The 25,751-nt window shown below is 33.6% G+C and overlaps 2 protein-coding genes and 2 pseudogenes across 6 annotated transcripts; 1 reads left to right on the forward strand and 3 right to left on the reverse strand.

Annotated features, from left to right (window-relative positions):
* On the reverse strand, nucleotides 1-7,920 carry LOC111284798 (uncharacterized). 4 transcript variants are annotated; one of them, XM_089762428.1, is made up of 15 exons: nucleotides 7,849-7,920; nucleotides 6,780-6,898; nucleotides 6,573-6,627; nucleotides 6,184-6,272; nucleotides 5,879-5,903; nucleotides 5,674-5,712; nucleotides 4,768-4,826; nucleotides 4,540-4,657; nucleotides 4,294-4,415; nucleotides 3,774-4,134; nucleotides 2,625-2,740; nucleotides 1,965-2,163; nucleotides 1,072-1,878; nucleotides 891-959; nucleotides 1-714 (listed from the first exon to the last, which is right to left on the reverse strand). In XM_089762428.1, exons 7-15 carry the CDS (start codon nucleotides 4,775-4,777, stop codon nucleotides 372-374), a joined length of 2,145 nt encoding a protein of 714 aa, XP_089618554.1. In that variant the 5' UTR covers nucleotides 4,778-4,826; nucleotides 5,674-5,712; nucleotides 5,879-5,903; nucleotides 6,184-6,272; nucleotides 6,573-6,627; nucleotides 6,780-6,898; nucleotides 7,849-7,920; the 3' UTR covers nucleotides 1-371. The 4 variants fall into 4 exon arrangements, with proteins under 4 accessions (XP_089618554.1, XP_022729487.2, XP_089618553.1 ...); XM_022873752.2 differs by lacking the exon at nucleotides 4,768-4,826; XM_089762427.1 differs by lacking the exon at nucleotides 4,768-4,826 and having other exon boundaries at nucleotides 7,687-7,920.
* An 857-nt stretch (nucleotides 7,921-8,777) lies between these two features.
* Nucleotides 8,778-10,110, reverse strand: LOC111286075 (uncharacterized; annotated as a pseudogene).
* A 1,453-nt stretch (nucleotides 10,111-11,563) lies between these two features.
* On the reverse strand, nucleotides 11,564-12,907 carry LOC149518517 (uncharacterized; annotated as a pseudogene).
* Nucleotides 12,908-16,961: 4,054 nt separating this feature from the next.
* LOC111286438 (uncharacterized) lies at nucleotides 16,962-23,545 on the forward strand. 2 transcript variants are annotated; one of them, XM_089762429.1, is made up of 2 exons: nucleotides 16,962-20,048; nucleotides 23,120-23,545. In XM_089762429.1, exon 1 carries the CDS (start codon nucleotides 17,154-17,156, stop codon nucleotides 19,740-19,742), a length of 2,589 nt encoding a protein of 862 aa, XP_089618555.1. In that variant the 5' UTR covers nucleotides 16,962-17,153; the 3' UTR covers nucleotides 19,743-20,048; nucleotides 23,120-23,545. The 2 variants fall into 2 exon arrangements, with proteins under 2 accessions (XP_089618555.1, XP_022732123.2); XM_022876388.2 differs by lacking the exon at nucleotides 23,120-23,545 and adding an exon at nucleotides 20,574-20,799.
* Nucleotides 23,546-25,751: the final 2,206 nt, after the last annotated feature.

The following is a 25,751-nucleotide window of genomic DNA, read 5'->3' on the forward strand; positions in this document are numbered from 1 at the left end:
TTTAGTAAAGAACTAGTTTCCGATCATCATTTGCAGGAAAAATTTCTGATACATTAATCGCATCCATAGCATATAAATTGCCTGACTCCAACTACAGAAGATTCTTAGGATACTGCACTAACAAAGTAAATAGATTCCTACCCCTAATATAATAATCAGCGCACTATTCATTATTTATATAAATAATATCCTAAAAGCAGGCCAAGAACAACCTGAATGAAAATACTAAAATCAGATATTTAATTACTAACCACAACTTCAGGCAACAACAAACTAGAAACAATTTGGTAAAACTGCAGAGTCCACTGCATCTTAGAGAAGACGGGCTCATCAAAGACTAATACCAAAATCTCCCCAAAATTTCACCTAATTCACCTTCCCGAGTCCGGTGAACCATCATCGTAAGAGACCAGCCCTCTTTCATCATTTGGACTTCCAGAAGATGACCTTGACCTTGATTTGCTTGCCTTCTTTGGAGACTGAGAGTCCAATGAGGACCTTGATTGTGATCGGCTCCTGCTCTGAGAAGGGGACCTTCGCCTCCCTGTCCTTGGAGAGGCTAGAGATCTGGACGCATCAACTGGAGAGCGGCTGTGAACAGGGGTTTGACTGCGACTAGGGCTAATGCTGTGGCTACGACTGTATCGACGATTTCGGTACCGAGGACTAGGTGATATGGATGGACTTCGTGTCCGGCTTCTTCTGCCTCTATACCTGCACAGCAGACTTTTACTAGGAATCGAGTAACAAAAATCAAACCGCCCAATGAACAGAGTTACCAGGAAAAGGTTTTCTTTGTTAAATGCACACACACACGGGGAAAAAATAAGTGGCAATAAGTGAATCATTAATGAAAAAACCAGAGTTAATTGGCATATGGCATATCAGACCTTGGAGGAGTTCTTCCTCTTGGTGGGCTTCTATAACGCCTAGGTGAATACCTCCTGTAACTTGAATACCTAGAATAAAATTAAAAGCAAAACCACATATGGTTAAAAAATAATATGGTTTTGGAAAAAAAAAAAAACCCTTAGGGTAAGACAACTTAAAAGAACCTGGTGGAATGTGTACCTGTCATGATCAATTCTGCCACCGTAACGATTGGACCTCACAGGAGAACGATCTGGAGCGGGGGTTCTGTATTGTCGTGCATAGGAGTAATGCTCACTGAAGCCTCGGCCCCTTCTGATGCGCTTAATTGATCCATCAGGGGAAATGCTTCTCGATAAACTTCTACCTCGATCAGAAGGAGGCGACCTTACCCTTCTCACAGTGATGGGGCTCCTTGAATAACTACGACGATACTTCCTACTAGGTAGTTGCCTTAATGGACTTCTGCTGATGCTCCTCTTAGGAGGAGCCCTACCAGAGCTCCTACTTATACTTCTCTGAGAAGATCTTACAGGACTTCTACTAATGCTTCTCCGAGAAGATCTTACAGGACTTCTGCTAATGCTTCTCCGAGATCTTGCAGGACTTCTACTTATGCTTCTTTTTGAAAGTCTAACAGGGCTTCTGCTAATTGATTTTCTTGTTGGTCTGGGTGGGCTCCTACTTGGGCTTCTTCGGGACTGGGATCTTATAGGGCTCCTGCTAATGCTTTTCTGAGAATGTGTTCTAACCGGGCTCCTACTGATGCTTCTACTCTTTCTCCCCCTCAAAGGGCTTCTGCTGATGCTTCTAGAAGGGCTTCTGCTCCTACTTCTAACAGGGCTCCTGCTTCCATTTCTTTCAGCAAAATGTGGGGGACTGCTACTCACACGTGGACTCTTGCTCACACTAGGCCTTGGGCTGAGACTTGGGCTCCGGCTTGTACTCCTCCTGGGACTAATACTAATACTCTTACTCATAGTCCTCTTAGGACTCATGCTTCGGCTCCTGCTCATCAACTTTTAATAAAATACTGGATTGGGAAGGATTGGCAAGTATAAAGAATAACTAAGTGAGAAGAATGGAAAGTAGACCTAGATTTGCTTGGGTGATCATCTACCACATCAGGTTGTCTCTTTGCACTTCCGTCAGATTTAGCATCTTCTTCAATGCCATTGCTCTGTTGCTCTCCATTTTCCTTGAGAGCTTCATGCTCCTTTACAAACAAATCAGCATTCTCCCTTTGACTGTGACAAATTTCTTTCTCTACAGCTGAAAGGGATTGACTCCCAACTGCACAATTTAGACAACCCATCAATACAGTGTTGTAACATATCAAAATCCTTAAATAACACAAACAAATTTTCAAAATCAGAAGGCGATGGGGGTGAGGGAGAGAGAATAATGTAGAATGAAGGGTATATCATTCAGCCATGTCAAATATCCATAAGAAAGCTGTTCAAAAAGAAAAAGAACAATGTAGAATGAAGAGTATTCAAGGCCATGTGAAATTTTCCTGGAAAGCCAGTCAAAATGTAGGGAAAGCACCCCAAGAACAAAGAAAACAGTCAAATCTCAGGCAAGGGGGAAAAGATATTACAGATGCCCATTTCAAATTCAACTAAAACCAAAATATCAACCTCAATAATAGTACAGTTAAAAAAAACCATATCTAACCAGTGTAATCAGATTTTAAGATACAAAGGATAAGCAGTAAAACAGAATATTGCCAGGCGACAGATGAAAGAGGATACCACTTTTCTGATAAAGATCTTTATGCTTCTGCGCTTTTCCTTGCACATCGACATCATTATCAGTGCTGCTTTCACTTTTACTCTCGCTGTCATCATCTGTATGACTATCCAAAGCCCTGGTAACAAAGAGGATAGAATAATTTAAGTAAGTTCTATAAGAAATTTAACAAAGCTAATCAGCTCATCCATGACTTCGAAGCATTATATCACAATTTTGTCTCACATAGATTGCAAAAGGCATCAGAGAAAACCAAACGAGATGGATTAACAAAACTGATAGGTGTTGACTATTAGAAGGGGGAAAAAACCATGATTCTTCCTCAACAAATCTTCACTAAGTACGTGGAGAAACACAAATGTAGCCACTTCAACAAGGACATTGTGACCAACTGAATTTCAATGCATGTTAAGCATTCATTTACACATGCAACTCATATTATGACTGAAGAAAATCCAATCCTAGACATTTATTTTAGTAATTTTCCAAAATGCAGGTTTTGTCAACAACCATTAGTATTCAGATAACAATAATAATTAATAAGAAAGGATAGAAATAAGAAAACATTCTTATTTATTGCATGGGAGGCAAAGGAAACAGTATAAGGAGCAAACAAATTTCAGAGAAAACCAAACAAAATGGATTAACAAAACTAATAGGTGTTGACTCTTAGAAGGGGAAAAAACCATGATACTTCCTCAACAAATCTTCACTAAGTACGTGGTGAAACACAAATGGAGCTACTTCAACGAGGACATTGTCACCAATTGAATTTCACATGTTAAGCATTCATTTACATGCGCAACTCATATTATGACCGAAGAAAATCCAATCCCAGACAATTATTTTAGTAATTTTCCAAGATGCAGGTTTTGTTTCTCAACAACCAACCATTAATATTCAAATAACAATAATAATTAAAATAAAAGGATAGAAATAAGAAAACATTCTTATGTATTGTATGGGAGGCAAAGGAAACAGTATCAGGGGCAAACAAGTTTCAACTTCATCTCCAAAAGATTGGAGCCCTCATATGCATAGCTGAACAAGCACAATTCTCAGCAAAACATGCACAGGACTCAAGTTCATTAACTGGTAATTTTCCAGAAGACAAGACAATGGTATGAAGGATAAATGGATAAGCATAAAACCTTCTTGATCTATGCTTTGATCTCTTATCACGCCTTTTTCTCTTTTTTTCACGTCGTCTATCTCTTCTTTTTCCACGCCTATATTTTTCTCGTTTAGAAGATCTCTTCCTCTTTTTGCTCCTGTCATCACTTGAAGAACTAATGTCAGAGGATGATGACAGATAAGAGTCAGAATCACTATCAGATTCAGATGATTCTGTTTCAGAATCTGAGGAGCTCTCTGAATCAGATGAATAATGTCTTCTTCTCTTCTTCCTTTTGTCTCTGGAAAACTTCTTATGCTTCCCCTTTCGTCGCACTTCATGACTGTTAGCATCAGAAGAAGCATCTTTTCCTGTTTTCAACTTAATTTTCCTTTTCTCTGCAGATAAGATAACATATTGGGAGCAAAATAAGAAAGAGACAAGGTCAAGCCTCATGCAGCATCATAAAGATGAAAATTGTTAGTTGTAGCCTAAATTAAACCATGATATTCCATCTTAAGAAATGTAAACCACCAATGAGAACACATAGACCTTACCAACTTCACCACAATTAATTATTTTCACTGTTACAGTTGGTACTCCCTTCTCATCACCCACATTTTCAATTTTCTTCAGCACTTCATTTCCTAGCACAAGCTTCCCAAAAACTACATACTTTCTGTCACACGCCACAAACCAAGTCTGAGTCACATTTAAAATGAGCATATATATAAACATATATATTTGGGGGAGGACGAAAAAAATACAAATATACAAATATACAAAGAAGATAAAAAAACTACCCGTCAAGATGGTGATTAGCCTTGAAGGTGATAATGAATTGAGAACCTACATTGTCACGATCAGCAATTGCCATAGATAAAAGACCAGGTCCTTCATGCTTTAGCCTAGGTGATTCATCTGAACAAAAGTTCAAATTACCCTTGTTGCTAATCAATTGTTAGTGAAAAGAATAGTAACATTCAGCCAACTTCTAGATGAATAGTTTGCAGAACAGAAAAAATCAAAACCTTTTAGCATTTAATGCAGTCCTTCAAATGATTTAGCCATTGTGTCATTATGCTGGCACCTAATGGTTCTCAAGGAGCAAATCAGATGATTGAGATAAAATGCTAAAGAACTCACATTGCTAGTGCAAAATAAATCTTGTGAAGATATTATGGGAATGCATATTACTCTCAACCAGAAAAAAAAGAACCTTTCTAGGTGAAGATAGGCTCAAATCAAGAGCCATGGAAAGTACCTAAGCGATGCAATCATAATCCAAAACAAAATTTGTCTGAAGATAAGGAGAACACACACTGCTCTCTCAGAAAACATTTCAAGTGCAGATATGCCCAAATCTAGAGCCCAGAAAGTACTTACTTGATACAATCTTCTTCCTAGTGCAAAGAACCTTAACACCATACTTTAATTAACTTCAAAAAACATTGACACATTCCATTCATAGCAACACAATTATAAACCGAAAATAAAGATTTGGGATTTTGACCACCTTGGAAGAGTATAAAACTACATTCGTTGAACAAATATGTATTGGTAGCATAATTATAAATTGAATTGAAAATAATCATTGAAGATTTTGACTGCTTATGGAGAGTACAAGGCTATATACATAAGCATGTCTGAGCACTTATGGAGTGTACAAGGCTACATGCATAAACATGTATGAGCACTTTCATCACATACACAATTATAATGTAGTTAAAATTAAATTAAATTTACATGAACACACAGCAATTACAAACAACAAAAGCATGAGAATAACATAAATGATACTAGATTCAAATCATTTTGAGGAAATTATTGAATTTTAAAATACTGAACAAAAAGAAAACCTTGAATCTTTACTTCTAGCTTTTATTACAAACTAAATTCTGATTGTAACCCTAGAAGTTTGGAAAGAGACCACTCACCTGGAAACTTCCCCTCATATATGCTTTCCCCACTAGTTCCTGGTAAAAGAAAGAAATACATTTAAAAACTCAGATGTGGATTTCAAGAGCAACTTCAACCAGCAGTCACATAGAGGGCAACCCTCAAAGTAATCTTATGTCTTGTACAAGTCAATCAACAGTAACAAAAATAAATAAATAAAAATGCCTCAGAAGGAAATCGTACCGTCCCTTCTCACGAAATCACCACCCTGCACAACACATATAAGATGTTAGTCCACAAGTAAGAAAAAAGACATTTATGCGCAAAACACTGTGTTGGACACGGCGAGGTTTAGTAAAAATTTTGAGGATTGACAACTTGATAAGTACAACCTTAAAACAAAATCACAAGAAAAGCAGTCGTGACCATCAGCCCTGTTTCATACAGCATAAACAATAGTAACTGACCAAAAGACATACAACTTCTACGCCAAGTTCAACAAGAAAACAGATAGAGAAAAATCCCAATTTAAAGATCAAACAACAAACCTGGGCCATGGAACCTTTAATGACACGATGGAAAAAGGAACCTTTGTAGTGCAACAGTTTTCCAGTTTTAGGACCAATGCCCTTTTCCCCTGTAGGTCGAGACAGACTTAAGAAATCAGGAAAAGACAAACATATAAATATATGCATTAATGTGTGTACATATGTGCACATAAACTAAACAATTAGAAATCAGAAACTCTCTTGCGCTTAACCACCAAATACTTCTTCAAAAAGAAAAAAAAAAGACAAATCATAAACAACAAAACTTACGAGGAATTATTCTTAAGATAATAAATTTGCCAGAGTGAAAACCTATATGTAAATTTTTATAAAAGAAAAACATAATAAAATAGGGACTAGAAATATTGGAACAGGTTTTATTTAATCACCTGTACAAAGGGCCCGAAAATTTTCTGCAGTCTTGGGAGCAATATCGGGAAAGAGCTGAAGAATCAAAGAAAACTGATAAATACACACAAAAAGATAATCTGAAAGAAAACCCAATGTATGGTAATTCAAAACAAAAACAAAGTGGTGAACAACAATATAAAAAATGTGAACTCTTGTTGGCCAGCTTATGCCGTTCATTACAATACCTCAAAAATCATCCTTTCAACAGGATCACCATCGATCGACACATCCATAAAAACTAAAGGATTCTTCTTTGCCATCTTGGCTCAACAGAATCACAACTCAAGCCAGCACAACCAAAAATCTTATCAAACAAAGAGACACCAGAATCAGTAGATTAAAATGGATTTTAGCTCATACTAATTAAATCACATGACAGTAATCAAAAACAACCTACACCTACTCCATCATTAAAGCATTCCCAAACACACCAGTCTTCATTAAAGCATGTGGTAAAGCAGAATGGAATTATTTTTTCTAAATAAATAATTTCTCTCACTTCAATCTACTGTTTTTAAAAGATTAGTCAAAAAATCATGATTTTGCAAAAAATGGAATGTATCAAAATTAATTTTAGCATATACAGTATTTGGCAAGATTGGGCAAAAGCAAAGGTATCTAGGATACTTGGCAAATATTCCCTTTGTCCTATTTCAGCCTTGTGCAAAGCATCCTAGCATTTCCAAACATACTGATTGCATAAAGCAAGAAAACATGAAGAAAATCAGGTTCAAAGATCTAAAAAAGGGAACCCAAGTCCAAGCCATAAAAGCAAATGCATAACTAATCGAGCCAAAGATTGCATTGGATAAGAATCCCAGACCAGCAAAGAAAGGCACAGCACATTACAAACACCCTTTGGAGCGAGAATGCAAACACACGCAATCCAAAGAAAGTGACAGTGATCAACTTAAATATCATAACAAAATCACGCTGAAATCCTTAAACCCTAGCTGAACTAGCAGAAATATTTACACTACAAGCTTATATTAAACTCAATCTTAACCTAAATCTTGAAAACCAGGAAAACATATGAAAACTGAATACGCATAATAAACAAATTAAAGTGAAGAAAGCTAAAAAGATATGTACCAGCAAATTAAAGACAAAAATAATTACACAGGTTTTGGATCAGATACAGGTGTAGTAATATTGAGCTTAAAAAGAGAAATAGAAAAAGGATATTTGAAGGTGGGAAAAGGGAAATAGTGAAAGAGAAAGTGAGAAAGGCATAAGAAACCCTAGAAAGTTCACCTGAGAAATGAAGAGCCACAGAAAAATGTTAGTGACGATTATCAGAGAGAAAAAGAGAATGTCATTGTGTTTGAGGTGAAAACATGAAAACCTAGTTGGCTTTTCTGCTTGTAAAAAGGGCTGCGAAGTTACTGGACTGTCCTGACTCCTGACTTTGAGTTCTCCTAAGGCCTCATTGGCTCATCCCTTCGGCCTCGTTTTTTTTGTAGAACCCAGCCAGCTGACGACTGTATCGCTGGTGCCCGTTTTACAATGGGCTCACGTGGGGGATGCACCTTGAGACCAGGCGGGTCATATATCAACCCAAGACCAAGGTGAGCAAGGTGCATTTTTTTTGTGTTTTCAAGTTTTGGGCACATTTCTTTTGGACATCATATCTATATATAAATGCTTCATTTGGATTACCTGCCATCGAAATGAAGCACAAAACGAATTCACTGATAAAAATAACGTGACGATCAGATGGAAATTTCTTCCTGCCAACTATCCAAATAAAATACAAAATCGAGGGATCGTAATTGACATCCTTAATTCAATTCTATTTTTATTTCTAAAAATCTTACCTTAAATTTTAATTTGAATAATAGCAACTCATCTTTTCAATCAAATTTATAAATACAATTATAGAAGGAAAGAGAGACAGGGAAACTTTTGAACTTTGAGCATCAAGTGAATGTTTTGGTTCCATTTGATGGTTTACCATACTAGGATTAGCTGATGAATCAATCGAGAAAGCTGACCAAATATGCCAGTAGAACGACAAGTTTACATGGTTTATTAATTTTTCTTGTAAATCTCCTTTTCTAGTTCTATCATCTCGATCCAGTTGGCTGCCATTTACAAAAACTCACAAATGAAAACTTTCAAGGAAGTTAACGAAACATTAACAGTTTTTCTCCTGATAAAATGCCATTTGAAGACAAACAAAAGCAAAGAAACGAGGTTTTTGGAATTCCATCAACGAAAAAACACTTCAGCTGATTGGCCACAAGTGTTCAGTATAAAAGAATACGAGAAATAAAAACTTTTCACTCAAGAGAATGGAATTCCAAATTATTTCAGCTTAGATTTGGAAGAGCTCTGAAGAGGCTTTGCAATTGGTCGTGCAGGGGCACTTCTCATAACTTTCTTCACATCATACTTGATAGATGACAAGGCACAAATTGGTGCAATCAACATTGTTGGGTATACGTACACTGCTTTTGTAGGATCAGAATTTGTTGGCTTTCCCAAGATCCCTTCCTTGACAAGACCCCAGATTACCGGTAGCGTCCCAAGCATGCTCATCCTTCCAGGTTTTAGAGGGCCCCCAAGTGCTCCTGCCACACAGAAGTAGCTGCCAGCCAGAACCTGTACGAGAACCAGATAAGGGAGATGAGATTACAAGACAATCGGATTTTTTACAAGATTGGGTTTATCAAAGGACACAAATTTGGATGACTACTTGAAACTAAACCCTTGTGCAGAAGATTCAAGGATGGTGAAGAGTACAATCGTATTTTTGACAAGATTGGGCTTATCAAAGGACACAAATTTGGATGACAACGCTTGTGAAGAAGTTGTAAGGATGTTGAAGAGTGTCATGGAAACGGCCAGCAGTCCATTGTCGGGTGTCCATTTTAGTCTCTTTGGGTGACAAATTGGTGGCAAATATATTAGGGAAAGAAAATAGTTAAAATGACTCTGTAAGATGGGTTCTGAGAACAACTCAACATATATGATTTGGTGCACTGTCATGCATTCAGAAGTTAATTCTACTAGGAAGGCGATAAAGGAAGAGTTACATACTTGCTGAAAATGGTAGATTTTTCATTAATCCAGCCTGTGACAACACAAAATTGCAGTTAGTAGACCGTGTTTTTATTTTGCCACTAAAGACGGATGGACTGAGGTGTTTGGTTTTGCAAATAATTTATGTAGGTACCAGTAAGACTATGTATATGCATCGCTACAGGCCTTACCACTAACAGAACAATGGATTTCTTCATATTAATACTGAAAATGCATAATGTGCTAAAAATTAGAAAGATAAAAGAGAAAGATAAGAACCTTTAAGCGCTGGAGGTCAGGTACTGCAGAGGCTTCCTTTATACTAGTTAAGTTATTGATGTTTGACAGGTTGTCCCAGCTTGGAACAGTCATGTTCTTTACAAGGCCATTTGCAATGGCTCCAGGAAAGAGGAGTGCCTTCACCACAGGTACAGGAAAGATGTCACTTGCAATCAACTAAGAAGATGTGACATGAATTGGAGTTGAACACATTCCAGATCTACATGTAATCCTGCCAAAAGAGAAAAGCTGAGAAAGAAGCCCCATTCTGGAATCAGATTCCAGTCTAGTTTACTCATCTCTATATTTCTCAATCAACAAGACCATGGACAAAGAAAAAAGGAATGCCTACATTTATTTCCATTAATATTTCCAACAATGATGAATGAACAAAAGCGCATATATCCAACAAAGGCAACTAAACTAAAGCAAGCAACTTACTGTTGTGATGCTAGTTCCAAGGCATCCTTCTGAGGGGAATCCATTGAAAGAGAACTTAACAAAATATCATTTAGCACTCAGCTGTTTAAAACTGCATGATTTACGTTCTATAGCAAACATTTTAACTTTCAAGAATGAATAGACTGGCATCTTCTCAGTTTTTATAAACTACAGTGTGTTTCTTTTCTATTGGAAAAACTGCAGGGTAATTTGACTGCCATTATATTTAAAACGTCATTAGGTCAAACCACTAAAAGAAGCTTATTAATCAATCTCATATCTTATGAACTGTTGTATAATGTTTCACTCCAAGAAAATACAGTTCTGATACAGAGCTTGTTATAGTTCCACATTAAATTAAAGTCTGAAAGACATAGAATACTTCGAACAATCTAGGGATCAAAAAATTAGGTGCAGCATATGAATTTAAAAACATGAACTTATATTGACAGTCTTGTGGCTGCCTTCAAAGCAATTCATTTTAAATAAAAATATGAGCAACAATTCATTCAATTGCTAATCTGCATGGTTGTTCAAAACTAAGGCTTAAACTTATAAGCTCAGTTCATGTCAATATCACCATGAGAACCATCAAAAAAATAGGAAGAACAGTATTTGTGAGAGTATAACGAGCTGAAATGAAAATTCCAGGGTTCAATTAAGAAAAAGAAAATTGATCCAGTAACAGAATGCAACAAATTGTATTGCACTGAACAATAGATCAGGTAGCAAACATGCAGAGCCACTAGGGATCCTAAAAACAGTACATAGCAAATTTTCGCCATTTCACATCTTAGAAATAAAAAATCTGTTTATAAATCTTTTCCTGCATTCCTTAATCACCATACAAATGCAACACCCTGCACTTCTGACACCAAATCTGCCCGCCATAGTCAACACATTTGTGCGAAATGAAAGCAAGAATCACTTCTTGCATATTGAGCTTGTGGACACTTTGATAGACTCTATTAGTTAGACCAGACAAAGAGTCCAGGTTGCTTAGAGACAACGTCAAAAAGAATTTCCGAAAGTTATCAAATCTTGAATAATGTGAAGTAATTGCTAATCATCAATGCAGCAATATAACCTTGATATGCAAAATAGCTTCATAGGCTTAACATATTTGAAATGAGAGGTATATCAAATAAAATAAATAAAAAACAAGTGCCCGGACTTGAATAATGTGAACTACTAATCATCAATGCTACAATATAGCCATAAAACATCATAGAGGTCTTGAAGAGGTGCTCTTTCGTCCAAAACTGATCCCATGTATAAAAAAGGTATGTCCTTGATAGGAGACTGACCTCTCCTCAGGCCCTACACACCATAAGTGGCCTTGCAACTCCAAATCGCTTTCATACCTGCTGTTTTCCATACAAACATGAATAACCCCAGAGCCCTGTCCAATTGCTTAAGCCCACTCCAAAACCTCTTCTCCTCATTTGAAGTCAGAATTCTTCCCATGCACGAGGTAAACCTATTCTCAGAACCATTCCCATAGACTGCTGCACACAAACACTTCAATATCTCTAACCTGTCCATAAAGGTAAAACAATAAAAGTGTGAATAAGCGCTGTGTTGAGTGCCCCAATGTCTCGAGAGTTTCTTTTCCACCAGCCTTTCTTTGTGCCTGGCATTCTTACACCCAATACTATTATCGACTAACACTTCCCTGATCTGAGACAGACCTTCTTTTATTACCTCAATCTTTGTCAATGATAAAGCCAACCCCTTTCACTTTTTAAACAATTAATGAGATCAGTGAACATCTCAAGAACATCGTCCCATTTGCTTGAAGGAAAGCCAACAACTTTTGCCGGTGAAAGCCGCATCCAAAAAGTAAAATCAAGTTCAAAAGAAACAGCTGATTCAGCCAAGAACTTAAGGCAGGAAGAAACTATCCGCTGTCCCATCTTTAGGTCCTTTACTAGGGAATTGGCAATTCAATAAGTCAATTTCTGATTTCAACTCTTTCAATATTTCCTCAGTGGCACCTGTCCATATCCTGTCTTGTGTAACCTGTGGACAAATATAGACACACCGACTTCCTCTGTTGAGCAGTAACATTCAAAGCATTGCTCACTTCGGTTAACGAATTCACAATCATGGGCTTTCTCTCGCTAGGCTTACTAAAACAGTCAAATGTAGAAACATAGCTTTTTAGCATTAGCTGAACTGATAAAAAGATCCTTGCAAGTGACTGGAAAGTTTTTTTTTTTTTTTTTGGGTCATTCAAGTGGCATAGCCTACATTAAGGGGTGGGGAAAAATTTAAATTCGAACTCCAATCTTAATATTTTTTTTAAGGTTATTTTGATCACTGAATCAAGGAATTGAAGACGATGAATGTATTATTATTCACATTCAAAAGCCACCCGTCAACTAAATCCACATCTTTTTAGAAGTGGGCCAATCTTGTTAACTTTGGAAATGCCTTCTCATATAACGCAAAGAACTTTTCGTGGGATTCACTTGTGCAATGGATTGAAATGTAGAGTACCGTTGCACTTCGTTTCACAATATTTTGCAACTTGGAGAACCTTTTAAAGAATTTTAAAAGGAGTTATGATTCATGAAATTTTAAATTTCGAAAAAAATTATAATTTTTAGAAAAGTGAGATATTTGAGGTTTTATTTTATTTTTATGATATTTCGTATTTAGATTTACTTATTTAATTGTGAGAATTGATAAATATTAATTTTTAAATAATTATCATAAATTTTTTAACATATATAATGATAACTTTTTATTAATAATAATACTTAAACGACAAATGATAATTATAACAACAAAAGAAAACAAATATTTTATTTGATTGCTATTTTTATTTATAAAATATCATCAATAAAAAAATATCGGAGATTATTTCATTATTTAAGGCATTTTTGTCTAAAAATGTTTTAAATAATTTTCAATATTTTTTTAAGTAGATTATTTAATATATTTTTTTTATAAAAAAATACTTTAAATAATGCCCTTTAAAAAATATAAGAAAATTATTTAAGATTTTTTTCTTTAAAAATATCTTTTTAGATGCCTTAAATTGGAGATTATTTAAGATATTTTTATTTAAAAACCTCTTAAATAATCTCTTAAAATTTTTTGAAAAGCATTATTTAAGATTTTTTTTATCAAAAACACTTTAAATAATACATTTCAATTTTTTGGACCGTATTATTTAAGATTTTTTTAGTAAAAAATACTTTAAATAATTTATTTCATTACTTATAAGATTTAAGAGAGAAAATATAAAAAAAAATTAGAGTAGCTTAATTGATTAAAGCATATAGCTATTAACTATAAAATTGTAAGTTTGATTTTTCCTTCTAACATTTTAATTTTTTTTTAAGGATATTATTTAAGACGTTCTTAATAAAAAATATCTTAAATAATTTCTTTCACTTTTTATAGGATTTAAGAGATAACATATAAAAAAATAAAGTTATTTGTTTGGCTCTTTTCTTTAGTGTTTATTTTTTAAGATTACTTGTAAGATTTCTTTTTTAGGTTATTTAATGCGTTGACGTTGATCAATTTTTTAAGAAATTATTTAAAATGTTTTTTTTGACTAAAAACACCTTAAATAATCTTGTTTAATTTTTTTGAAGATTATTTAAAGTATTTTTCATATCCAACGCTATTAATTGTAATATAAAAAAAATTAACAAAAAAAACTTACAACTGATTTGTAGTTACTTCCAAATATACTTTTCAAAATAATAACGGTTATTTTATAATTTTTTTCAAGTTAAATTTGAAAATAATGTAACTTTTTCTCGAAATCTTAAAATATCATAAAAAAATGAGTTTTTGATTTTAAAACTTTAAGTACCGTTAAAAATTTATCATTTTTCTCTAAAATCAAATTATTTTGAATTAAACATTAAAATCAAATATTTAATAATAAAATTTTTAAAAATATATATATATAAATTCTCTGGAACCAAACATTTCATAAAAACCCTCCTCAGTTGGTCAAATACCTTCAAATGTTATATCTCCAAAAGTCAACCTGATCATAAAACAACATTCTTACAGGATCCACATGGCATCAAAAGCTCTCATTTTTGATAGCTTCTTCCCAGTGCTTTTTTTTTCTCATTCACCGCTTCTTTTATCTAATCCAAATTGAAAAACAGATCTCAACAATCAACAGAGAATGTCTAAATAAGTTAAAAGATGTTTTTGGCACATAAAATATTACGATAGAATTGAAAAAAATAATATTATGCATAAAATTAAATTAAATTAATTTTATCTTATATTTAATATATATAAAAATTAAAATAAAATAATTTATTTATTAATTAAAATTATCATTATTTAAAATTTATATAATTTACGTTATTAATATAATTTTTAAAAGTATAATAAAAATATAAATTTAATTTCATTAATTAAAAATAATTATTTTTACTTTAATAAGAGTGAATCATTTTATATTAAAAAGATGATTAATTTTTTTTATAATTTTATTATTTTTTTATAAATAAATCAAACATAATATAAAGATGATGATAATCATCTTATACACTAAATATGATTTATATTAAATAAATTTTATAACTAGTTTCTGATAGAAAAAAAAAAAAAAAAACAACTTAAAAGCAAAGAGTGCAACTAAAAAAAGATACCGGCAAAGCTAAAAAAGTAGAACAGTAGAGCAACAAATGAACCTAAAATGTTGAAATCGCCAAAACCCAGATGCCAAAACATGAAGAAAAAAAAATCTAAGAAATACCCAGTTTGAGAAGCAACTTAGGATACGAGTTTATGAATCTAGGGAGAGTTGGAATTAAGAAGAAAACAAAATAAAAGGAGTTTGACCTGAAAAGAGGGATCTGAAGAATGATAAGAAAGAAATAAATCCGAGATAACATTGACGAAATGTTGCTCAGCCATCCTCTTGAGGCTGTTGATGATGCAGCTGTAGCTGCCATTCCCAGATACCTTTAAATTCAGCAGAGGAAGAAACCAACAGAGTGATGAGCTGGCCCAGTAGATCTCATATATATTGGAACACGATACATTACAAATTTGCAGAAACGACGGCGTATTCCAGTTCACAGATCTAACAAGGAAACCCAAATCCTAGCCATAAAAGCAAATACATAACTAACTTAATCAAGGATTGCATTGGATCAGAATCCCAGATTAGTAAAGAAAAGCACAGGACATCACAAACACTCTTTGGAACGAGAATACAATCACACGCAATCCGAAGCAAAAGTAAATGATTTTTTATATTCCATTTTCTAAACCTTTTTTTGTTTCCCTTAAATTGTTAATATTTTTCAAACAATTTCTACGTGCAAAATGGTACCTTAATATGTAGCTACTTGGCTGAAACATTTAGGAATTGAAAAGCGTTGCAAGAACGAATTGGCTTGATGCTGTGAAATTCAACTGAAAAAGGCAACATAAAACAAATTCTAGAGAAAAATTTTGATTACCTCTTCTTTTGCATCTAAAAAAAAAAAAAACAAAGAGACCATGGAAAGCATCAAAGCAACAAGAACTACTTAAGTTACAAATTACTATTGCAGATATCAGAACAGAACTCATTTATCAGGTTAAGTAATTACTCTATTTCCAGGACAATTATCAACATTTATAATGGAATTACGGGTAAGAAAGTTTAATGTAATGGCACACAGTCAAATTTTAGAATTTTAAATGGCGTGATTACTTTTTATAATTTTTACAAATATAAAATATATAGTAATATCATAGTTATATTGTTGGCATGTTTAGAAAAAAAAGTTTATTAATTTTATTTTTATTAATTATCCTAACTTGGAATTTAAAATTAAGTATTTTTTACATTTCATATATATAAAATATATAGTAATTTTAAGTATTTTGGAATTATGATATTTTCTTGGAAATTCCCTTGGTATTTTTTGGGAATAAATCCAGTTTATTCTTTTTTTTTATCTTTTATTCTTGTTTTATTTTGAAAAAATTTTAAAATTAATTGTGAGATATGTATTTAGATATAAATATAACAATAATGGTAAAATTAAGTATAGTGAAATGATAAAATGATGATTAAGGATATAGATTAAAATTTATATGTAATAAAAAATTTTAATTATTTAATATTTATAAAATTAATAAATAATTAAAAAAAATTAAATTATTTTTATATAAATAATAAATAATGAGAGAGTTAATAAAAATAAATAATTTGAAAATATTTAAGTAAAAATTAAAAAATTAACAAATAAAAAAGTCAACAATATAAATTTATTTATTATTTAAATAATTAAAAAATAACAACATGAATTTAAATTTTTATTTATTTATTTATTATGTAAAAACTAATGAAAAGTACAAAAAAAAGTGAAATCTTCAAGTAAACGAGATTAGCATTTTTCATACCAGTTTAAATTTTTTTGATTTTAATATATTTAATATTAAAATTAAAATTTTTTATAAAATTAAAATTTCATGTTTTTAAATATTAAAAAATAAAAAAATAATTTAAATATATAAAAAAATAAAAAATTTTAAATGTTAAGAAAAAAAGGATATAATTTTGAAATATTAAACTAAAATGAAAAAAAAAAAAAGGGAGAGAGGGAGAATATAGTATTGTCAAATGGTACATGTTTTGACAAAAAGAATAAAAGGAAAAAAACCCATTTTACACCGCTAGTTTTCTATAACTAAAAGCCAATCCCTGAGAAATTATACTTAATTCAAAATCAGGGTTTAAGGTACTAAAAGAATTGGGTTTAAAAAAGTTTTGAGTTTTACATGAGTTTTGTATCTCTTGTCCACTGAGCGAACCCAAAACCTGAAGCAAAATGAAGTCTCCATTCAAAAATTCTTCATCAATCCCACCTTTCCTTTTCCGTTCTTTTCCAAGCTCCAAATCTCTTTGCTCTCAGCCACAAACGCCATTTCCCCAGAATCCCAATCCCAACACCAATTTTCCTGAGAAAATCACCTCAGATTCACGGTTTCCCATCTCAGATTCCAATTTTTCTGGAAACCCAATTCGACCCATATCCAGTGACTCCCATTTAACATCATCCTTAATGCAAGATAGAAGCTTAAACGAAACGCATGTGATAAACACTCTTCTGCGCCACAAAAACGATCCAAAATCGGCTTTGAAGTACTTCCGTTCTGTCGAAAAGAAGCCGGGTTTTGTACAGAGCATCGATGTCTTCTGTGTTCTGCTTCACATTTTGGTAGGATCCCCACAGACTTATAAACAAGCTCAATATTTGCTTAACTTTCTTTCAGGCGATTCAGGACCTGGCCCTGTTGTTTTTTTAGATCACTTGATTGATACCAGAAAGAGGTTTGATTTTGATTTCAATTCGCGAACTTTTAATTACTTGTTGAATAGTTACGTTAGAGTTAACAGGATCCATGATGCTGTGAATTGTTTTAATGGAATGATAGACCGTGATATAGTTCCTTGGGTGCCCTTTATGAATATTCTTTTGACAACATTGGTCAGGAGGAATTTGATGGATAAAGCTAGGGAGTTGTATGATAAGATGGTTTCTATGGGAGTTAGAGGTGATTGTTTTACAGTTAACGTGATGATGCGTGCTTTTTTGAAAGAAGGGAGGCCTTGGGAAGCGGAGGAGTTTTTCCGGGAAGCTAAGGCTAGAGGGATGGAACTTGATGCCGCAGTTTATAGTGTTGTTATTCAGGCTGCTTGTCAGAAACCTGATTTGAATATGGCTGGTGAGTTGTTGAGGGAAATGGGGGATAGGGGATGGGTTCCTTCTGAGGTTACGTTTACAACTGTTATTGGGGCTTTCATGAAGCATGGAAATTTCGCAGAGGCGTTGAGGCTCAAGGATGAGATGTTGAGTTGTGGGAAGCAGTTGAATTTGGTGGTTGCCACTAGTTTAATGAAGGGATACTGTAAGCAAGGGGATATTGGTAGTGCTTTGGATTTGTTTAATAAGATTAAGGAGGATGGGCTTAGTCCTAACAAGGTTACCTATACAGTTTTGATTGAATGGTGTTGTAGGAATCAAAATGTGAAAAAGGCATATGAGCTTTATACAGAAATGAAACTCATGGATATTCAACCTACTGTTTTTAATGTGAATTCCTTGATTCGTGGATTCTTAGAAGCTTGCTTACTGAAAGAGGCATCTAATTTGTTTGATGAGGCGGTTGAGTATGGCATTGCCAATGTTTTTACATATAATATTTTCTTATACCATTTCTGTAATGATGGTAAGGTGAATGAAGCTTGCAGTTTATGGCAGAGAATGGTGGCTAATGGCCTGGTACCAAGTAATGTTTCTTACAATAACATGATACTAGCCTACTGTAGAACAGGAAATATGGATAAGGCACGTACTGTATTTTCAGAGATGCTTGAACAGGGCTTTAAACCTAATGTCATCACATATTCTACATTAATGGATGGGCATTTCAGAAAAGGTGATGCTGAACAGGCCTTAGATTTGTTTGAAGAAATGGTGGGTGTGAATATTGCCCCCTCAGACATCACATTTAACATAATCATTAATGGTTTGAGCAAAAATGGTCGTCCATCTGAGGCAAGGGATATGTTGAAGAAGTTTGTTGATAAGGGTTTTATCCCTACATGTTTGACATACAATAGCATTATTAATGGGTTCATCAAGGAAGGTGCCATGAACTCCGCCTTAGAAGTTTATAGAGAAATGCGTGAAAGTGAAAGTTCTCCAAATGTTGTCACCTATACCACCTTGATTAATGGATTTTGCAAAAGCAATAACATTGATCTTGCTCTGAAAATGCATTGTGAGATGAAAAGCAAAGGTCTTCAATTGGATGTCCCCGCATTCGGTGCCCTCATTGATGGGCTTTGCAAGAATCAAGACATGGTCAGAGCATGTGAGCTTTTCTCTGAACTCCAACAAGTTGGATTATCTCCAAATGCAGTTGTTTACAACAGCATGATTAGTGGGTTTAGGAATGTAAATAATATGGAAGCAGCTAATGACTTGCACAAGAAAATGATAAATGAAGGAGTTCCTTGTGATCTGCTAACATACACTACTCTAATTGATGGATTCTTGAGAGAGGGTAAAGTAGCCTTTGCATCTGATCTTTACTCAGAGATGCTTGCCAGGGGGATTGTGCCTGATATAGTCATTTATTCTGTTCTGTTAAATGGTATTTGTAATAAAGGACAGCTTGAGAATGCTCACAAGATTTTAGAAGAGATGGATGGAAAAGGTATTACTCCTAACGCTCTTATATATAATGCTTTGATTGCTGGACACTTTAAGGAAGGGAATTTAGAAGAGGCTTTGAGATTGCATAAAGAAATGCTTGATAGAGGTCTTGTACCTGATGACACTACTTATGATATACTTGTAAATGGAAAAGCTAAGGGTGCAAATTCTCTTTCTGGAGTTTCATGTGCTTAAACAGCGAAAAGTGTTCCATGTTTCAATCCATCTGGCAAAGTATTGAAAAATAGCTGCCAGATGAAAGATACAAGGTATGTTGGAATGCCAGTTGAGGATGCAGAGAGAAGTTACCTTTGGTTTCAGGTGGTTATAAATGCAAGGCATGTGGGGGGGGCTTTGGGCTGGCTGGAGATGCAATAGCAGTTCGCAATGTTTAGTTGTTTTGGATTTTGCAGTAGGTTCTTCTATGGTTGCATCAACCTCCCAGATTGTCTCAGGGTCACTTGGGATCTCTACAACAAACAGCAATCTTCCAATGATCGGGTAATAATTCCTTCTCCTTACATGTTTCATATGGTTCTACTTTGAAAGTGACTTATGATTACATATGCTTCTGAGGTTTTTTTTTTTTTTTTTTGGAATTGTGATGTTGTGTAAATAAATTATGTGCATTCCAGGTTCAACTTCTTTTCTTTGGTTGGTTTGTTTTAATCATGTAGTGTTATTAATTTTTGTCTTTATGCCTGCCTCTTGCTTACATAGATTTTAGTTCATGAAAACAATTGGGCAACTGATTGCAAAATTTTAACAGGGGAGAAAAACATTAGGAGGAAAAGAAATAAAATAAGTATTGATTAGGTAGGGAAAGGTGATGAGAATATATAGAAAATTGTATTGTGTGATTGTCGGTGAGGCTGGTATTTTGTGTTTGGAATGTACTCAGGAATTTAGACATTCTCTGGGGTGGTTGTCTCTTTTCCTTTTGCTTCTTTTTCTTTTGCTCTTTCTTCATCCTCATTATTGATTGTTTCTTTGTTTTTGATCCTTTTTACTTTTGGCTGTTTACAGTTATTTGGCAATCCACAGAGGTAAGGAAACAAGGAAAGAAAGTGAATTTATATGGATTGCTTGAATTAGATGGGGCACACAACCACTGACTAATTAACTATAAAAATTTAAGAGTTCATTCTGACGAGAGAAATTTTCATCAGACTCACTTATATTTTCTGATGAAATGATGTCCCGACGCAAATGAACCTTCAAACAAAAGTACAATTTTCAAAGTTCTTGTGAACTTGTGATTTCTTTTTTAACACCATTTAATCAACGTACGCGTAGGGATACTTGTTATGGTTAATTAAATTGTTATTTTTAAAATAATTTTTTATTTAATGTACTAATTTTCTCATTAAATCCGAAAAAGGATACTGAGCAAAATTTCAAAACTATTTTTCTTTTTTTTTTAAATGATTTTGCGTATAAAATTTTTTAAATTTTTAAGTGAGATTTATCGTAACGGTTTTGAGACCGTCAGACGTAAAACATGATGATGTGTTTTAAAATCGAAAAAAATAAAAAAGAGAAAGTTGTCATGTTGTCGTAACGATTTTGGGACCGTTAGACGTAAAACATGATGATGTGTTTTAAAATCGAGAAAAATAAAAAAGAGAGAGTCGTCAACAATTTTTGTTAGGATGTGATTGGTCATCCAAAAGTTTATCCTTTTAATAAAACTATAAAAACGGGTTTAAAGTTTATCAATAAGATAAATTTTGGTCTACGAAAAATCAGGTTAGGTCTGAGAGTCGGTTACGTGTGGGGAAGGATTAGCACTTTCATAACGCCCATAAATTTGTACCATTCAACTATACAATATTTTCGATGTTGGATAAAAATGATTTTAATTTGAAATTTAACACTAATTTTATTCACTTAAAAAAAAATAAAAATAAAATTTTGTCAAAATATTTATTTAGAACTATTAAGAAAATCTTTAAATTAAAGAATTATCTTAAAATTCTCCATCGTCTAGGTAGAATTTAAAATAACTCTTTTTACTTAAGATTTAACACAACAATCCTTAAAATGAAATAGCACTTTTTATAGAAAATTATTGGTGACTCTCTAACATCTAGACAAAATATCAAAAATTATTTTTTTTGGAATGTTATTTTTATTTGTTTTTGTAATATCATAATTTTTTTTAAAAGTAGTACAAATAAAAATTAAAAATAAAATAGTACAAATAAATACTGATAATAACATGCTAACGTATGTATGTCAATAAATGTTATGAAATGCAATTTAAGAGTTGGATTCTTAAGTATAATGAGACTATCCCGACTCTTAAACATCTAGGCAGAGTTTAGGTGTAACTGTTTATATTTAATATTGTAATTTACTGTTATACTTTTTATTTATTAATCTTATTATTAATGTAAATTAAGAAATCGTGTGAAAAAATTTAACGAAGTAAAATTTCTTAAATACCCCATCATCTAGGCGGGATTCGGGAACAAATTGCTTCAAATAAAATTTTCACACGTGTCTTTAGGATTTTTAGGACTTTAGATTTCAGGGATTTTAAATTTTTAGGGGTTTTAAAAACTTAGGATTTTGAAAATTAAAAATTATTGTTTAAGGTTTAGGTAAAACGCGAACATCTCTAAAAATCTCCATCATTTAAGCAGACTTTCGGAGTATGTTCAATTTTTTATAATTTTTGAAAACTAATTAAAAGTTTCTTATATATTTTTTTTTATGAAAATTTATTAATAATTCCCCAACATTTAGACAGAATTATTTCTTTAGAAAAATATTTTTATTCCCTCCAACATCTATGTAAAAATTATTTTTTTGAGCATTTTAATATATTTTTAATTATTATTCATTTTTAATTTTATTACTATTAAAACAATTAAACATTTATTCTAACAAATTTATAAATTTATCATGCATAAATATAAAAAATATATTTAAAATAACAAAAATAATAATATATAAAAAAATTCAAAAAAAAAATTTTTTTTACCTAAACCGGATAGGTCAACGGTCCAGTCAACGCTGGTCTGGATCGGTTCTGCGGTTCGATCGGCGGTTCGGGCAGTCCAGTGGTTCGAATCGGCTCAGACCGATTCACTGGTTGGCTGAAGCAGGTTGGTGGATCTCAGGTCAGATCCGGGTCCACTCGCGGATCCTTGTTGGTTGAAAACGGCGTCGTTTTGGCCCTATGCCCAAAACGACATCGTTTTGCTTTTAATTTTTTCTATAAATAACTTGAAAATTTTTTGTTGTTCATTTGGTCTGTTTCAAAAAAAAAAAAAAGAGAGGGAGAGAGAGAGCTGGGGGAGAGGTTCGCAGGCTGGTCGCTGTTCGGTCGTCGGAGCAGCGCGCCGGTCGTCGCTTGGTCTACCGTCGGCAGTGGTCACCGGTGTCGAAAAATGGTGAGAAGGTCACCGAAGACTCCTCTAGACGCCCTCTTTCCATATCCGATCTCTTTTTCACCGGAAATAGCCCCGATCAACATAGATCGGGGCTCAAAGTTTCTGCTTTCAAAATTTTTTTTGTTTGTTTTGTGGAAACATACTGATGTAATTTTTTTTTTGCTTTTGCAGGTAGCTTCGACGCTGGGTTCCTCACCGATTCGACAATGACTGTGTTATTTTTTTGTTTATGTTTTTTGTTTGTTTTTTTTTTTTCGGTTGGTGTAGTTTCTTTTTGGGTATTTTGGGTGTTTGGGAGTGTTTTGAAGGAGGGGTAGCTCGTTTGGTGATTTTTGGTAGGGATGAAGTGAACGGGTTCCTGTGCGTTCGAGAGAGATTTCGAAAAAGAGGGGGGTTCCCAGAGGTTGAAGGGAATTCGAGCCTCCAGAAAGGGTATCTGAGAGAGAGGTTGAAGGGGATTCGAGCCAGCTTCCTTTTTCCCCCCGCTTGAAGGGGAAATGGCTGGAGATTTTTAAAGGCTTCAATTATGGGGATCTAGGTGACTGTAGGGTAGTTAGTTGGTGGCCGTAGGGTGGCTGGTCGGGTAGTTGGTCGAAGGTTGGTTCGACGTCGTACCAACCCCTTGACTTCTGTCTTATTTTCCTTTTTTAATTTTTAATTAATATATATTTTACTATTATTGTTATTATTATTATTAGTATTAATATACTTAAAATGGAAATAGTAGATCCGGATAAAATCGGTGTCTACAGTTGTCTCTCTTTGCACATTATTGAGAATCAGGAATAGGGTAAAGACAAAGACAACGATTTTGTCCGAAAATAAATTATGATCTTTTATTTATTTATTTATTTATTTAAAAAAAATAAAAATAAAACGATTGGGATGACGTCGCAAGTCGAAAAATAATGAATCGATTGAGATAACATCGCGAATCGATTTTATGCCCGGAGGTCTTACAAATCATAGTTGGAGGTCTTATAGAATTGATTGAGATAACACTATAAGTCAAAAATAAAGAATCGATCAGGATAACACTGCGAATCAAAATTATGTTCGGAGGTCTTAGAAATCATGTCCGGAGGTCTTACAGAATTGACTGGGATAACACCGTAAGTCAAAATTATAGAATTGATCGAGATAACATCGCGAATCAAATTTATGCCCGAAGGTCTTAGAAATCATGCCCGGAGGTCTTACAGAATTGATTGGAATAACACTACAAGTCGAAAGATAAAGAATCGATTGGGATAACACCATGAATCGAATTTATGCCCGGAGGTCTTAGAAATCATGCCCGGAGATCTTACAGAATCATGTTTGGAGGTCTTACAGAATTGACTGGGATAACACCGTAAGTCAAAATTATAGAATTGATCGGGATAACACCGCGAATCAAATTTATGCCCGGAGGTCTTACAGAATTGATTGGAATAACACTACAAGTCGAAAGATAAAGAATCGATCGGGATAACACCGCGAATTGAATTTATGCTTGGAGGTCTTAGAAATCATGCCCGGAGGTCTTACAGAATCATGTCCGGAGGTCTTACAGAATTGACTGGGACAACATCGCAAGTCAAAATTATAGAATTGATCGAGATAACATCGCGAATCAAATTTATGCCCAAATGTCTTAGAAATCATGCCCGGAGGTCTTACAGAATTGATTGGAATAACACCACAAGTCGAAAAATAAAGAATCGATCGGAATAACACCGTGAATCGAATTTATGGCTGAAGGTCTTAGAAATCATGCCCGGAGATCTTACAAAATAATGCCCGGAGGTCTTATAGAATTGATTAGGATAACACCGCAAGTCAAAAAATAAAGAATTGATCGGGATAACACCCCGAATCGAATTTATGCCTGGAGGTCTTACAAATCTCAAAATCTTTAAATGCTCCTCATAATCAGAGGCGATGAAACTTTAAAAATCTGAAAATTTATTTTTTTTTGAAAATATATTTTTTTCCAATCAGAGTTAATGAATGCAATCAATGATACAAATGTCCATCTTGATCAAATGATGCTAATGAAAATGTTGATAAAAATACAAATCTCAATGCAAATGCAAGAATGCGAATGCTTGATGTAACTATATTTGACAATGACGATGTTCTTTTCATGTAAATGCTTCTACAAATACCTTTTTTTAGGATGCGGATGCCATGGTTGTGCAAATATGAATTTTTTTTTATGGTGTGAATGCAAATATCTTGTGCAAATGCAAATGCAAGTGATGCAAATGGAATGTCTTTCTTGTAGTACAAATGTAAGTGATGCAAATGCAAATATCCCTTTCATGATGCACAGATGAGCGATGCAAATTTGAATATCTCTTTTTTTTTAGGTTAAATGTCTTTCTCATGATACAAGTAATGTAAATGCAAGATCTTTCAAAAGGTTATGCATCGAGAATTTTTATTCTTGATAGAACTTTGAAACTCTAAAACTTCTTTTGAGGTCAAATAAACTTGGCTTAAATTTTATTAAAGGTCAGCTAAACTGGACTTAAATATCATTGATGGTTAGATAACCTAGGCTTAAATCTTCATTGTTGGCCAGATAAACTGGGTTTAAAACTTCATTGGTCAGATAAATTGGGCTTAAAACCTCATTAATGGCCAGATAAGCTGGGCTTAAAGCTTCATTAATGGTCAAATAAACTGGGCTTAAAGCTTCATTAATGGCCAGGTAAACTGGGTTTAAAACTTCATTAATGGTCAGATAAACTGGGCTTAAATCTTCATTTGAGGCCAAATAAACTGGGCTTAAATCTTCATTTGAGGCTAAATAAAC

This window comes from Durio zibethinus, chromosome 6 (assembly GCF_047325235.1).
Source record: "Durio zibethinus cultivar Kanyao isolate XHJ-2024 chromosome 6, ASM4732523v1, whole genome shotgun sequence".
Classification (NCBI taxonomy): Eukaryota; Viridiplantae; Streptophyta; class Magnoliopsida; order Malvales; family Malvaceae; genus Durio; species Durio zibethinus.